Raw genomic sequence first — 14,891 nt, 5'->3', positions numbered from 1 at the left:
GATAACTACTAACAGAGTTCAGAAAATAAGCCACAGACTAAGAGAAGATATTTGCAGTACATACGTTTGACAAATATCTTGATCCAAATCTCAAGAACATGTAGAGAATTCCTACAAACCAATAAGAAAAAGAGTCAATCTTATTATAACAGTGGGCAAAAGATTTGACAAAAACTTCACAAAAGATGGTATCAAAGTGGTTGATAAACAATTAAAAATGTGTTCAATATCAGCCTTTAGACAAATACAAATTAAAAACCATGCTGAAATACCATTAGACAAACATAATACATAAAACTAAAAAAAAAGACTGAGAATACCAAATATGGGTGACGATCTGAAGCTGGTAGAAATAGCTATAACTGTACAAAAAGTATAAATTGCTATAACGGCTTTGAAAAAATATTTGACAGTACCTACTGAAAGAAACCATATATACATCATATGACTCAATAATTCTGCTCTTGGGTATATACATATTTTTTAAAGTGAATAATAATACATACTAAAAGATATTTGGATAAAATGCTCATAGAAATTTTATTCATAATAGCTTTAAACTAAAAACAAACCAAATGTTCACTAATAATAGAATGGATAAATAAATTATAATGTTGCATACAGTAGAATATTACTGTATAATAAAAATAAACTTCACATGCAACAAGGATGAATCTTACAGGCACTAAATTAAGTGAAAGGTATAAAAATCATATTCTACCTATACAAAGTTTCAAAACTGGTAAAACTAACCCATAGTTATGGAAATCGTAACGGCTTTTGCTCTTGGGAGTTATTGACTGGAAGGAAGAACCAGGGACCTTCTTGGGTGCTGAAACTGTTATGTACATTGCTTTTGGTGGTGGTTACATAGGTGTATATATATTTACAAATTTATCACTCTGTACACTTTAGATTTATGTACTTTGCTAGATGTAAGTTATACCTTAATAAAATTTTTTTTAATTGACAAATTAACTGAGGCAAAGAAGATAAAAAGGATTGATGATATTTTCCTTGTAGAGTTCATTCTTGTGATTTCTTTGATTAAGGCAAGGAAGACACTGTTCTTCATGTAAGTGCCTTCTGAGAAGGTCCTGGTCTAACAATTTCACACAGGAGGATGCATTCCCAAGGGCGTGCCAGAGGGCAGTACTCAATTCTCCTGTCTTTTCCCTCATTCTTGATCTTTCCTCTTACTAAATATTAACTTGCAAATATCCATATTCTGTTTCTATATTAATAAGAAATAAAATCTGAAACAGAAATGCAAGAAAAATAAATTTAGATAAGTGTATCAATTTCTCGTATTATTATCTGAAAATATTTTAAGAGTTTTGGCTTAAAATTGCCTACTGTGCATGAAATGATTGCGTTGAGTAGGGATTGATGCCGAAGTCAATGAGGCGATGTTTCTGCTGCTTCTGTTCTAAAGAGCTGCCTTTACCTGAGTACAAGTGACTGTAATTCCTCGGTTAAAATGGCCTACTTAGTTTCCAGGTCTGCAGTCCTCTAGGCAGTGGAGAATCATTTAAATCATTCTGGAGAACTGGCCCCGGTCCAGGCCCTGGAACTAAGCCTGTCGTTAAGTGTCCAGTGAAAAAGCCTCAGCCTGGGTCCCCAGAGGCTCTTACCCCAGGCCCACTTACCGAATGACCTCTACTCAAACGCTGAGTCAAGCTGTCCAATTCTAATCTTGATGCCTGCACCTGTGTTACTTCTGCAGGATTTGCTGTTTGGCATAATCTCTGCCTATTGTCTGCCACTTTCCATCCTGTCAGCCCCACCCTCTTACTCTATCTCTAAGGACCATCCCAGAGCCCAAAGTCTGCAATTTCATAATAATTCTGGGCCAACGGAGATACCTTCATAATTACCTGGATTCAATCCTCATTCTAAAATGCTTAATGTACTACTGATGCCCAAGTGTTAACCTTACTTTCACATTTTGACTCAGTTGTTCCAAATGGATACTTGAAACTTAAGTATTAACAAAGACCCTCCTATTTTCTTTGTAGCCTCTGTTTTCCATGGAGTTTTAGGTTAAGTGTACACATTCTACCTATTCATAAACCCCAAACCAAATCTGAGGCTCAAAAATCTAAGGGTCTTGTTTTAGCACTTACTCTTCAGCTTAGTTGCCCTTAATTTTGACCAATCAAAATTCTTTGGAGGAGCCAAACATGTTAAGGTAACTATAATCCCAATTGACTCTAATTGTCTCATAATCATTCTCAAGAGGTCACAATACATTTTCTTGTGGTTGCTTTCAATTCTTGGACAGAATATAAATTCTGGCATTAAATCATCAAGATATAGTATTGTATCCAATTCTTTACATATTTTATATTGTAAAATGATAATTTTTCACCCATTTATGACAGATGAAAGATACCATATCTGTATGTAAAATATCAAGGTTGCATTTATATATTTCTAATACTATGAGTGGCGTTATGTGTTTTTAAAGGCCTTCTATCAGAATTAATTACAGTCTATTTATAAAATGTGGTATGCCTTCAAATTTAGATTATGAAGTCCATTAAGCAGATTGCAGATATTCTTCTGAAAAGAATAATGGTAGTTCACTGTAAAGAGTTGGTGGTGTCATGCAGCCTTATAAATTTGAATGCCATCTATATCTTCAACATATTAGATTCATTCTGTTTAAAAGGAAGCTGATTTTCAGAGAACTTGTGGATTTATCAGTGTCATAGATGATAGAAGAACTAGGATGAAACACTAGTATTTTAACTGTAGGATCTGTATGATTTTTGTTATATCACACTGTATTGAATTAACAGATTGTGTGTGTGTGTGTCTAAAATAGCCAATTATTTCAACTGTAGAAAAATAAATTTATTAAATATTTATTAAGCATTTATGTATCAGATACACTTAGAAGTAAAGCTAGATTTATATCATCTTAAAAGAAAAAAGTCCAAAAATTTCAATCAATTTTCAATTCTGGAGCTCAAACACTACGGTAAGTCATAAAAAAATAAATCCTTAAAATGCCTGGGTGTTTGTGTTAAAATATTCATAGCAACACTATTTACACAGAAAAATATCAATAACTTAAAACCAAATTTCAGCCAAAATCTTAAGTAAATAACAAGTTATTTGCGTTATCAAAATAATGCTCAAAATAAATGTACAATAAAAATAGAAATTCTGGGAGAATACAATATTTTATATAAATTATGTGTCTATGTGAAAATGTAAGTACTGAATTTGTACAGAAAGAGAAAAAAGGCTTGAAAGATAAAAATCTAAGTTAATGTTAGTTGTTTGGTGTGAAACAGGTATACTTTTTTGGTATTTCTTTAACCTTTTATAACAGGTAAAATTTTTTGAGGTACACTTGAGATAATTGTTAGTGTATATCCATGAAAACATCATAAAAATTAAGATAATGGTCATACACACCACCTCCAAAAATTTTCCCTCAGAAAATGCAACAACAGACATTATAAACAGCCTCATAATGGGGGCTAACTTGAATAATAATGCTTCAGTGAATATATATACATATATGTAGTGTTAGAGTGTGGGGGATTTAAACATTAATGTGTGTGTATATATCAACCGGCTATATTTCAGAAGCTCCTGTTTTATTTTTTCGTCAATTATCTTGGGGGAAAATCATCTGCTTTACTGAATTTTTTGAGGATAAAGTAAGAGAATGGGATGCATATTTCATCATCTATGTCACTATATTATTGTAAATCTTAGAATTTGAGAGTATGTGACATTTTGGAGAGAGAAAGAGAAGAAGGGAAGGAAAGAGATGAAAAAAAGTGTTGAAGGAAAGCTTGTTTGCGTGAGTATGTTCGCTGAAAGAATTGATTTACAGAATTCCCCTCATATCAAATCTGTTTGGCAGTGGCTGGGGGAAGCTTGAGAGGAACAGCAAACCAAATTGTGTGTATTATTCTGCACAAATCATCTAACCTGCTCTTAGAAAATTATCTTTAAAATAAGAACCAAATTGTCAGCCCTTTCTGCTTCCCATTCAGCAGGATGGATTCAGAAATAAACTTGGCAAATTGTGAAAAGAAAGTGCCAATCAAATTTAATAACCTATGCTTATTAATATCCTAGAGTCAGCAATGTACATCAAAGGAGGGGGTATATTCGCTCTGATTTGCCTGACTCACAATGACAATCATTCTTAGCACAGTGATCAGATACAGAATATTTCTAAGTCATAGACATAAATTATTAGCACCAAGATCACCCCTCTTCTCTGTAGGCAACAGAATCCAAATCTATTCTTGTTGTGGTTTTACATTAGTTTCCTGTTGCTACTGCAACGAATTACTATAAGGTTAATGTCTTAAAATAACATAAACTTATTATCTTACAGTTCTGGAGGTCAAAAGCCCAAATGGGTCCCACGGGGTTAAAATCAAGTGTCACTAGGGAGACTCCAGGGGAGAGTCCATTTTCTTACCTTTTCGGACTTGCAGAGCTCACCTGTATTCTCTGGCTCGTGGTCGCTTTCTCTGTCTTCAAAATCAGCAATGGCCAGTCAAGTCTTTCTCATCATCCATCACTGACATTGCCTCCTTCTCCCACATTTAAGTACCCTTGTGATTCCAGTGAGCTCACGTGGATAATCCAGGATAATCTCCCTACTTTAAAGTCACCTGATTAGCAATTTGCATTGCATCTGCTACCTTAATTCTCTTTTGTCACATAATGTAACATATTCAAAGGTTCCAGGGACTAAGACATTAAGTCTGTTATTCTTCCAGTCACAGTTCTGTCTTCCTCTCTTGGTCCCAATAACTAACATATTAGATCTTGTTCTGATCCTGCAGGTGTCTTTTTGCAGATAATGCAAATATATGTAAAAGTGGTTCAAAAAAAGGCTTATTACAAAACATTATCCCATGAATTGACAACAATGTAAAATTATGTTACTTTTCTTTTCAGAGATGACAATGAAACACTTCTTGTTTTTGGCTGCTGCTGCTGCTGGCTTCCTGCCTGTTGTGATCATAAGAGTATGTGAGGATTGTATGTTTCATAATTACTTTCCAGAAAAGGATAACAGCTAACTCTGGAATAGAACTTACTTTGTTACAGACACTGTTGTGAGGACTCTATGCCCATTACTCACCTAGTTCTCACCATAGCCCCATTAGGCAGGAACTATTCTTAATTCTGTATTACAGAGAAAAGAACGAAAGCCTAGGGAAGTTAAGTCATGTGGCCAAGGTCAGATGACTAGGAAGTGGCAGAGCACGAAAGTGAACCTAAGCAGTTTGGCTCCATGGGCCCATGCCCACTTCATTATAGCCCAGCTGGATAATTGAAAAAAGCTAAGAATTTCGAGCAGGAATTACTTCTTTATAACCTATCCATGCATTTTCCATGACTAAATGGGAAAAAAATACTTTTTTTCGCCCTGAAAAGGTAAGTATTTCAACAATATCCCAATTGAACTATCTGATTTGTGACTATTAATAAGACTCTAACACATAAAAATTAAATATAAAATGAAAGATGCCAACAAGCAGAGGAGCATGAGGAGCTGTTACCACTGGAGTCAATGCAGTCATGTGTTGCTTAATGACAGATACACCTTCTGAGAAATGCATCGTCAGGCAGTTTTGTCATTGAGTAAATGTCAGAAAGTGGACTTGCACAATCCTGGATGGTATAGCCTACCACACACCTAGGTTGTAGAACACTAATATTATGGGACCACATCCTTGCCAACACTTGACATCTTTTGATTTTAGTAATATCCCTCCTAACAGGTATGAGGTGATATCTCTTTGCGGTTTTGATTTGCATTTTCCTGACAGTTAGTGAGGTTACAGACTTTTTCATATACCTGTTGGCCATTTGTGTGTCTTCTTTGGAGAAATGTCTGTTCACGTCCTTTGTGTCTTTTTTTAATCAAGTTTCTGTTTTGTTTTTGCTATTGGGTTGTATGAGTTCCCTATATATTTTGGATATTAACCCATTATCAGATAAAGATATATAGTTTGAAATATTTTCTCCCATTCTGCAAGTTGCCTTTTCATTTTGTTGGTAGTTTCCTTTGCTGTGCAGAAGCTTTTTGGTTTGATGTAATTCTACTTATTTTCAAGTTTATTGTCTGTGCTTGCCAAGACCAATGTCAAGGAGATTTTTACCTATGTTTTCTTCTAGGAGATTTATGATTTCAGGTCTTGCATTTAAGTCTTTAATTCATTTTGAGTTGATTTTTATGTATGGTGTAAGATAAAGGCCCAATCTGATTCTTTTGCATGTGGATATCCAGTTTTAAATTTGCCAAAAGGATAGATCTTATATCAAGTGCTTTTATCACATACACAAAATAATAGCAATAGTTATAATAAAAAGGGCAGGAGGAAATTTGGGGAGGTAATTAATATGTTTATGGTCTTGATGGTGAGTGATTTTTCATGAGTGTATATTTATCCCCAAACTCATTGAGTTGTACACATTAAATATGTATAACTTTTTACATGCCAATTCTACCTTAATGAAATAATTTTAAAAAAAGTAAAGTATGACCTGTTCTGTAGTACCACAAAAGAGAAGGAGGAAAGAATGAAAGCAGATACAGGCAGACTAGTAGACTGGGACAAAGAAGACAAAGCAGCTGCCCTCTGATAGCTTCTCTCTACTGAGAGAAGTAGGACATATCACAATCTATTGAGAGAGGTATATGTAATGGGGGTAAAGTGCACAAGTTCTGTGATAACAATGTGGAGAGAGACAAGATGAGTTCACCAAGCAAATGAGTAGAACTGATGAGCAGAATTAAAGGACAATTTGAGATCAGACATCCTGATTTTGGATATATCAATATTTGTCATTTTGTGTGATATTTTTCTGCCAAGAGCTCACCTGACTTAGTGCAGACAGGGGAATTTTTTGTACCTTCCAAAGTTTGGATGTTCCTGGATGGGAGTGGGTAGGTCAAAGATTCAATATTTTCGCAAGAGAGTTATTGAAATAAGAAAATATGGACAAGAAAAAATGCAAAAACAAGAGAGGGCAAATAGAGAAAGTGAAGAATGAGCTAGAAGGCTAGATTATGTTGAAAAGAGAGTGATTGACCTTAACAACTTGGAAGAACAGGAAATCCCGGTCAGGTGAGGAAATGCTTGACCAGGTGATTGGGAGGTATGGCATTTTGGAACGATCATGAGATATACGTTGTAAACATCATGGTGGGAAAATAAAGAGGCTTGAAGGAAAGGTTCAAGAAGAGTTCAAAGGCCTGAGACATCAGATGGTTGGGGATATCCATGGTCATGCTAAAGTTCCTCGAGTTGACTGCAGAAACCAGGGTGGACAGCATGAATTTGTTTCAGAAACCCAATTTCTATGAATGACAGGAAGTGACAGGAAAACTGTTATGAGAGTAAATATTCAGAGACGAGGCAGTAGAGCTAAATGTCATGAGTTTCACTGGAGCATGATTTGTCATAGGAACAAAGAGAGTTATAATCTGGAAATGGTAAGGGGATTCTTGTGGGTTCCCAATCTCTCCCCTAGTTTAGAACAGAGCTGCCTGTGGTATGACAGGAGAATAGCATCACATGAGTGTGCTTTTGAGGAAATGATGTCCACAGGGGACAGTCTCTAGAGAGTTCTTCTCGATTCCACATTTATACCTTCTCCCCATACCCTAAAACTGTTGAAATAAAATAAATGAAAATAACTGCCTCTATATTTGAGTGAGGTATGGCACTGGGTCCTATTCATTCAGAAGCTACATTGATTGTCCTGTGGTAGTTGAGAAATAAATAGATACTGCTCAAATTATACTAAACCATGTGCCACTTTTTAAAAAAAGGTATGAATTACATGTAACATATCGCACACATGAAAGAAGCTGCTCTTTATAGCAATTAATGCTAACCTAAAATATTAAGGACGTTTATTTTTCTTCTTAGTAAGTTTCAGGACAAAAGATAAACAAGTTAAAAGAACAGCCACAAATTCTATAATGTAGCTGATTTGAATTCTATTTTTATACTTACACATACGGGTGCAAATATTAATGTTTTCTCACATGAATGAGATAAAGATGTAGAGTCTGAGTTGAAGGTGCTGGAGGCTTTGTACTCAATAATGAATCTCTCAGATTAGGTTCTGCCAGACATATTCCATCAGACAATGGTCAAGTGACAGTGTTTTATTTGGGAAGCAAAGAAAACATTCATTGGAGGTAGAGTGAGGAGTGCACCAAGGAAGGGAAGTCAGTCAGAAAAGGTGTGAGATCAACACACTCTGGTTCATATTGCCCAATAAAAAGTGCTTCAACATGGCCCAAAATACCAATCACAAATTTGAAAAACCCCAATCACAGAATATCCAGTGCACTATTCTATAGACTTGAATAATGTCAGACTGACATTTAGAAATCCTCAAAATTAGCACTGGAGAAATGGAAGCTAATATACTGAGATAGTGTGGGTTAAAAAATGCTGTAGATTATCATTTATTTAATATAAAATATAAATTCATATTACATATAGGTCTGCAAGTGATATGTTATACATGACAAATTCCACTTAAAAGAAGAGTAATTAATAATTTTCTGATAACAGGCTAAACCAGCTAGCGTTCCATATCATACGCTTCTCACTGAGTTGGCAACTGTCCAAGAAGAAATTGTTACTGTACATAATACTCTCAGAAGAGGAGTAGTTCCGCCAGCCAGCAACATGCTGAAGATGGTAAGATTAATTAAATAGCAACAACAATGATGCAGTAATAGTAATGGTGTTTACTGAGATTTTATTAAGTTATAAGTACTTTTAATATGCTAAAAGTTTGGTCGTCACAAACAAACCTATGAGAGGCAGAAGAAGAAAGAGGCCCAGAGGAGGTAAGCAACTTTCCCCAAATCATACAGAGCAACGGACAAATGACAGAGCAGCTATTCCAACTCAGACAGCCTAATTTCATTCATAATGTACCCTAGGACAGTGCGTCTCAAACTCGAGGGTGCTTAAAAACCCTCTGAAGAATGTAGCAAAGCACAGGGTCCAGGGCTCCACACTCTGAGATCCTGACTTGAGAGGTCTGTGGTGGAGACCACCCCAAGCTCCCAGCCAATGCTGATGCTGAGAGTCAGTATAGTCTGTATAGCAAACCTTGTCTAACAACTTACAGAGGAATTTCATAATTGTCTTCACTGGGCAGGAGCATGGAGGCTAAGACACTCTCTATGAGTCAAGATGTCCAGATTCTAGGCTAGCTGATGCTTCCAGATAAACAAAAGTTGGCAAATCTATTCCCCAGTTCCCTTGCATCTCATAAAAGGAGAGAGAAATTGTCTTTCCACTATAAACCTGCTGTGTGAGCAGACTAGGTGCTATAAAACAAAACAAATTTAGAAAAGGCTCAGGTGTATGACTAGGCTTGCATGTATTGTCTCCCAGGAGTATTGCTCAGGTTTTGGGAAACCTTATCCTGGTTCCTGGAACCCTGGATGGGCTTAAAGGAACAAGAGTTAGAAACAGAGCAGGCTCTAGAGGACGATTCTGAGGGACAGCTTCCTCGTGGAAATGATGAAGCAGAGGAAGCAAGTGAATAGAAAAATGATTTCAAAATTTATCTCTTGGACATCTTAGTCCAAAATGCTATTGGAAAAAAGCAATAAAAATCAATAGCTATCATAGGCATTCTTGCATAGTAAGTGTTGTAGCTGACATGCACAGGATGCTTACTATTGACAGGAACTCTTCTGGAACCTTATTACATTAATTCATTTATTTCTTTCAATAATTCTGTGATGTAGATAGTATTATTATCTCCATTTTACAGATGATAAATCTGAACCTTAGAGAAATTAGGTAGCTTATCCAAAGTCATAAGTACTGGATAAGTACAGATTCAAATGCAAATAGGCCAGCTCCAGGGACCTGTTCTTAATCACTCACCTCTCTTAGGACAAACTCCTTGGTTTCCAGATGAGCAAATGAGTGCAGCCAAAAGGTGTTAAAAAGGTTATAGAGTAAATGGAAAATATAGCCTCTGATTTCAGAGACTTTATTATTGTGGATTAAAGGTGAATAAACAGGAAACATTAAAACATAACATAAGAATGAATATGCTCAAGTGCTAAGGAGCAGAAGTAGGAGAGATGAAAAGGATGATAGATTATGTGCACCAGTAAAACTGAGTAACATTTTAAAGGGAGTATGGGAGTTGAGTTGTTCCATAAACAGTGCATAGGACACAGATGAAAAGGAACTTATACAATTATAGTGGGGCTGAAGAGTCAATCACAACTACCAGGCAGAGATTTTTCCAAAATAGAAAAAATTTTCTGTACGTAGGATTAGAATCTGATTAAATAGAACCATTTGTTCAAGCCAGAATTCATAGCTTTGGTGCAATACCATGAATACTCACTTGTGATTTTAATCACAGATGTATCACAAAAAAGGAGTATCTTACCAACATTAATCAGAAGTAATGTCCTAGAGAGCTTCCTCAAAGAGGTCTGAACTACAGAGGGCATGTAATGAATGCTGCAGGTAGTTTACACAATAAGATAAGGAGGCTCTGAGATGGAGATTATCATGAAGGACGTTTACTGGGGAAGAATCTCCAGATTTACACCTACCTATGGAGGTAGGGAGAGAAGCAGGATGGATACTTGGAGCAGTTGGGCTGTAATGTAGTCACAGCAGAGGCCTCAGCTAGTTCTACAGAAGCTATACAACTAGGACAACCCTTTGAGTTGTTGTGACTTGGAGGGAGGTAGCCTGGCATTTACAGTTGCCGCATCTACTAGCTGTTGAATATGGACTGTCCCAGGGAAGGGATTATGCTCATGGATGAAGACAATTTTTAAAGAGGATAGACAGTAGAGCTATCTGTGGGTAGGACTCTGTAGGGGAGGAAGACATTTCCTCTACCCACTGTGGGTTCTTCTGGCCGGAGAACGAATTAAATTCACATGAGACAGAATAACAGGAGAAAATTAAACAAAGACTTATAACACGTGTACATGGGAGAGGCTCAGGCAACCTGAGCAACTCACCAAAACGGCTGAAGCCACCACTTTAAATATCACATTCAGCTAAACACAAAGGAGGATGTTGGGGGTGGGGGGAGTCAGTTACAGGAGGTTACCAGACAAGCACAATAAACAGGAAGAAGATTATTATACAGATTTAAGTCCTTGCCTTCTGCATTGAGAAGAGCTTCTAGAGATAAGGTCATCCCCCTTCTTCCTGGTACAGAGAGGCAGACACCTTTACAGATGGAGATTTCCCTTACAAATGTAAATGTCTCCTAACAAAGGGTAAGTAAATTCTACTTTTCAGTTGCTTTCTTGTCTGCAGTTTATTAAAAGTAATCAACCCCAAACAATCTTCATGCCAAAGACATATCTTGGGGTGGCCAATTCCAGGCCCCCGCAACTCCCAACTTAAGAGGAAATAAGTGCTTCGATCCAAAAAGGGACTTGGGTAGTGCATGGTAGCATGCGTGACAAGCAATCAGCTATAACTTAGCCGATGAGTTCCAGTTCTAACCAATTGGCAACTTGGTCATAACAGGGAGGATTTTTTACTAGTGAGTGAAATGGTGGTATTCCCACTGCCAGGAGATCTTGTGCCCTAAGGGGATGTGTTGTGTCATCTCTGCTGCTTCAGTTAGACATATCCATTACTAAAACACATCTTTTCTTTAGTGAAACAATCAAACCCTACAAAGCCATGTTTTTACTTTGAGCCTAGGTTAATGAGTTACTTAATTCATCTCACGGTTTAGTAAATTCATCAACTTGAGGAGTAATTCTATGAAACTAACACAGATGGCAGCATATACATATATCTGTTAAACTTCCATCATGCCAGGAAAAATACTGAAAATCTAAGTTAGGGTGTCATCCAAAAGTTATTCTAAAAAGTAGCTAAATGATTTATGTAAAAGCCTATAGTAAAAAACAAACTCCACAACTTTCTTTGGTAATGTGCAGCATGCACATATTGGGACAGTCTTTTAAGCGGATGGACACAGTGGGAGGATGAAAGCATGTTAGTGAGAACATTTGTCACAGGGTCCCCTAACTAGTGATATAGACTATCTGCCTTTCACCCTTCTTGAAGGTATATATATCCAAGAAAAGGCTTCAACTCAGCACAACTGATACACATTGAGAATTAATAGCACACCCTCAGCAGACAGGATAACCTGGACTCCAATTCACTTCTTGCCACTTATTGTTGTGTTATCCTGAAAATGTATGCAGTATCTCTGTGCCTCAGTTTCCTCATTTCCAAATGGAGATAATAATAGTAGAACTGCTGTGGGTAAAAATGAGACACTATACATACAGAATTGGTCACGGATCCTGGCATGTAGGTTTAGCTATTGTTTTCTATTATTATTATTTATAATTTTAGATGGAGATGTGTGACACTGTGTACTTGCTTCTAATCACTGCCATCATTTATTTATTGAGCACATAGCATGAGATTTATCATATCACAGTAGTATTGGATGATTGTCACATTAAAACTTTTGAACAAACTATTGGGTATGAATTATGGGTCACATTTTACAGATGAAGAAACTGAGATTCAAGGAAATTAAATAGAGTGTCAGAGGTAAAACTGCTAATGAGAGATGGGGTGGATTTCTAACCCTGGTCTGTTTTACTGGAAGCATTTACTTAAACTCTTCAACACTTCTGAGAGAGAAGCCACTTCTGAACATTATTACCCAAATTTTGATTTTGTACATTCAAGGGCTAAAATGATGAACTGAAAATTCTGTCTTCCTCTTCCAACCAGAATATTTAAGAGCAGTATTATTCTTCAAACTGTTATCTCATACAGTTGAAGATATGGCTAGTCTGTGGTTTTTAGAAACAGTAAACTAGAATTGTATCTGATTCTAATAAGAAATGCCAATAAGATCATGCATTTTGTATTTTACTTGCATTTTACTCTCCTTTTGTAGAATTGGAGTGAAGAAGCTGCACAAAACGCCAGAAGGTTGTCCGCGCAGTGTGAATTGATAGAGAGCAAGGCAGTTGAGAGGAGAATTACAAGTAGGTATATGTCTATATGACCCACCTTTGTGCTCAGAAGTTCTCAGGGATTATTAGGTAACCTGGCAAGGGTCAGCTAAGTCATCCAGTCTATATTTCCATTTGCCCCATAAATGGCAGTGAATTGTGGCCCACAGCACTATTTTGTTCTTTATCATTAATTTTTAAAATTGGATATTCAAATTTTTTCAAATTCTAGATTCTGCTCATCAGAAGTAAAGAATCAAAGCTCTCAATATTACAGACTAATTGAGTAATACAATAATGACTGGATTAATTAGCTGGACAGCTAAAAGGTTTCCACTCTATGTAGTTATCCAGCTACCCACAACATCCACCATGGCAATATCTTTAGATTTGGAACACTAATACAATTGAGAAGTGAGTTATACCCAACTTTACTGAGCTGCCCATAAGAACAATTTTAGCTGCTCAAAAATGAGTCCATCCCATGGCGGACACTTTAGGTGGATCACTGCTACTTTCCAGAAAAGCCATTACTACACAAGTAATGTAGAAAAGCAATGTAGAAAAGCCATTTCTACACAAGTAGACATTAATAACATTTACGACATACTTATTACAAAGTACTTTTAAAATACTAATGAAACTTCCATATTTACAGATTTTTGGACATCCTTGCCCAATGTTTTTGAGCAGTGAATTAGCAGTGTGAGTCTTCCTACTATATTTACAGATTATTGGGCATCTTTTTCCATTGTTGTTGAGCTGTGAGTTAGCAACCTGAGTCTTCCCTGCCCCAGAGAAAGGCAGATCACTCCCGAAAACCATGTTTGATCAAGAGCTCACATCACAAGTGAATGCCTAAAGGAGCAAATGTTCACTTCAAGGTCCTTGCATGATGAATACCTCTGTGTGGCTACTTTCAAGACATGGGCCTTGTTAACAACTCATAGGTTACTCTGATTTGTTTCACCCTTCTCCATCATCCAGGAAGTGTAAGAGACTGAGACGTTGGCTGATCTGATTTCCAAGCTTTTACATCATATCGTACTGTCAACTTCTCACCAAACCTGAGCAACACAAGTTCATTTATTAATAAGCAAGAAAACCGCCAGCAGAGAAACAGCTCAGTTTGCCTCCTCTTATAAGACATTACTTAGATGACCAGTCAAACATTTATAAAATAAAAATGAGAAAAGCATCCTTGTGAAACATTTCCAAGGCTTTTAGAGTATGATCCTGCCCCTTTTCCTCCTTTCAGATACCTTTTGTGGAGAAAATATGCATCTGACATCTTATCCTATCTCATGGTCAAATGTAATTGGAATCTGGTTCAGTGAGTCTAAATATTTCAAGTATGGGCAATGGATATCAACAGATGATGAAGTAATAATTGAGCATTATACTCAGGTAAACTGTGTACTCGCAAATATACACATTAGTTAAGCGACTATAAGCACGTGTGGAAAATAGGTGACTGAGAACCAGGGAAACTCATTTTACCCACTTTTTACAAACTTACACTTGACTCACTGAGTTCCTCTTATAATTTGGAACACAGGGAAATGCGATTCCCTCAATAGATGGCTTAGAGAAAATTTTTAACCTCTTAGTTTCCTTCTTTACACGTTTGGTTTCCTGGGAAGTGACAAAATCATAAAACATCAATGTCATTTATAAATTACATTTGCAATATTTGTAAAGAATGGCAATAATAATAGTGCCTTTTAATATCTCCTTCTTTCTAGTTTAATTTTATGAGGGTAAAATAATTTATATACACATGTATGTATATACACTATAAAAATGCCATTTTAACCATTTTTAAGTTATAGCATTAACATTCAGTGGCATTAGTTACATTCAAATTGTTATG

General features: G+C 36.3%; 1 protein-coding gene across 2 annotated transcripts in view; it reads left to right on the top strand.

Annotated features, from left to right (window-relative positions):
• Window positions 1-14,891, top strand: part of CRISP1 (cysteine rich secretory protein 1) — a 30,744-nt gene that overhangs the window by 1,147 nt on the left and 14,706 nt on the right. For both annotated transcript variants that reach the window (XM_008506620.2, XM_070584769.1), the window contains exons 2-5: window positions 4,942-5,012; window positions 8,586-8,714; window positions 12,961-13,051; window positions 14,277-14,425. In XM_008506620.2, the coding sequence (XP_008504842.1) occupies window positions 4,942-5,012; window positions 8,586-8,714; window positions 12,961-13,051; window positions 14,277-14,425 (440 nt within the window). The remainder of the gene's footprint in view (window positions 1-4,941; window positions 5,013-8,585; window positions 8,715-12,960; window positions 13,052-14,276; window positions 14,426-14,891) is intronic.

Source organism: Equus przewalskii, chromosome 19 (assembly GCF_037783145.1).
Source record: "Equus przewalskii isolate Varuska chromosome 19, EquPr2, whole genome shotgun sequence".
NCBI classification, from domain to species: Eukaryota; Metazoa; Chordata; class Mammalia; order Perissodactyla; family Equidae; genus Equus; species Equus przewalskii.
This window is presented reverse-complemented; position numbering and strand designations above follow the sequence as displayed.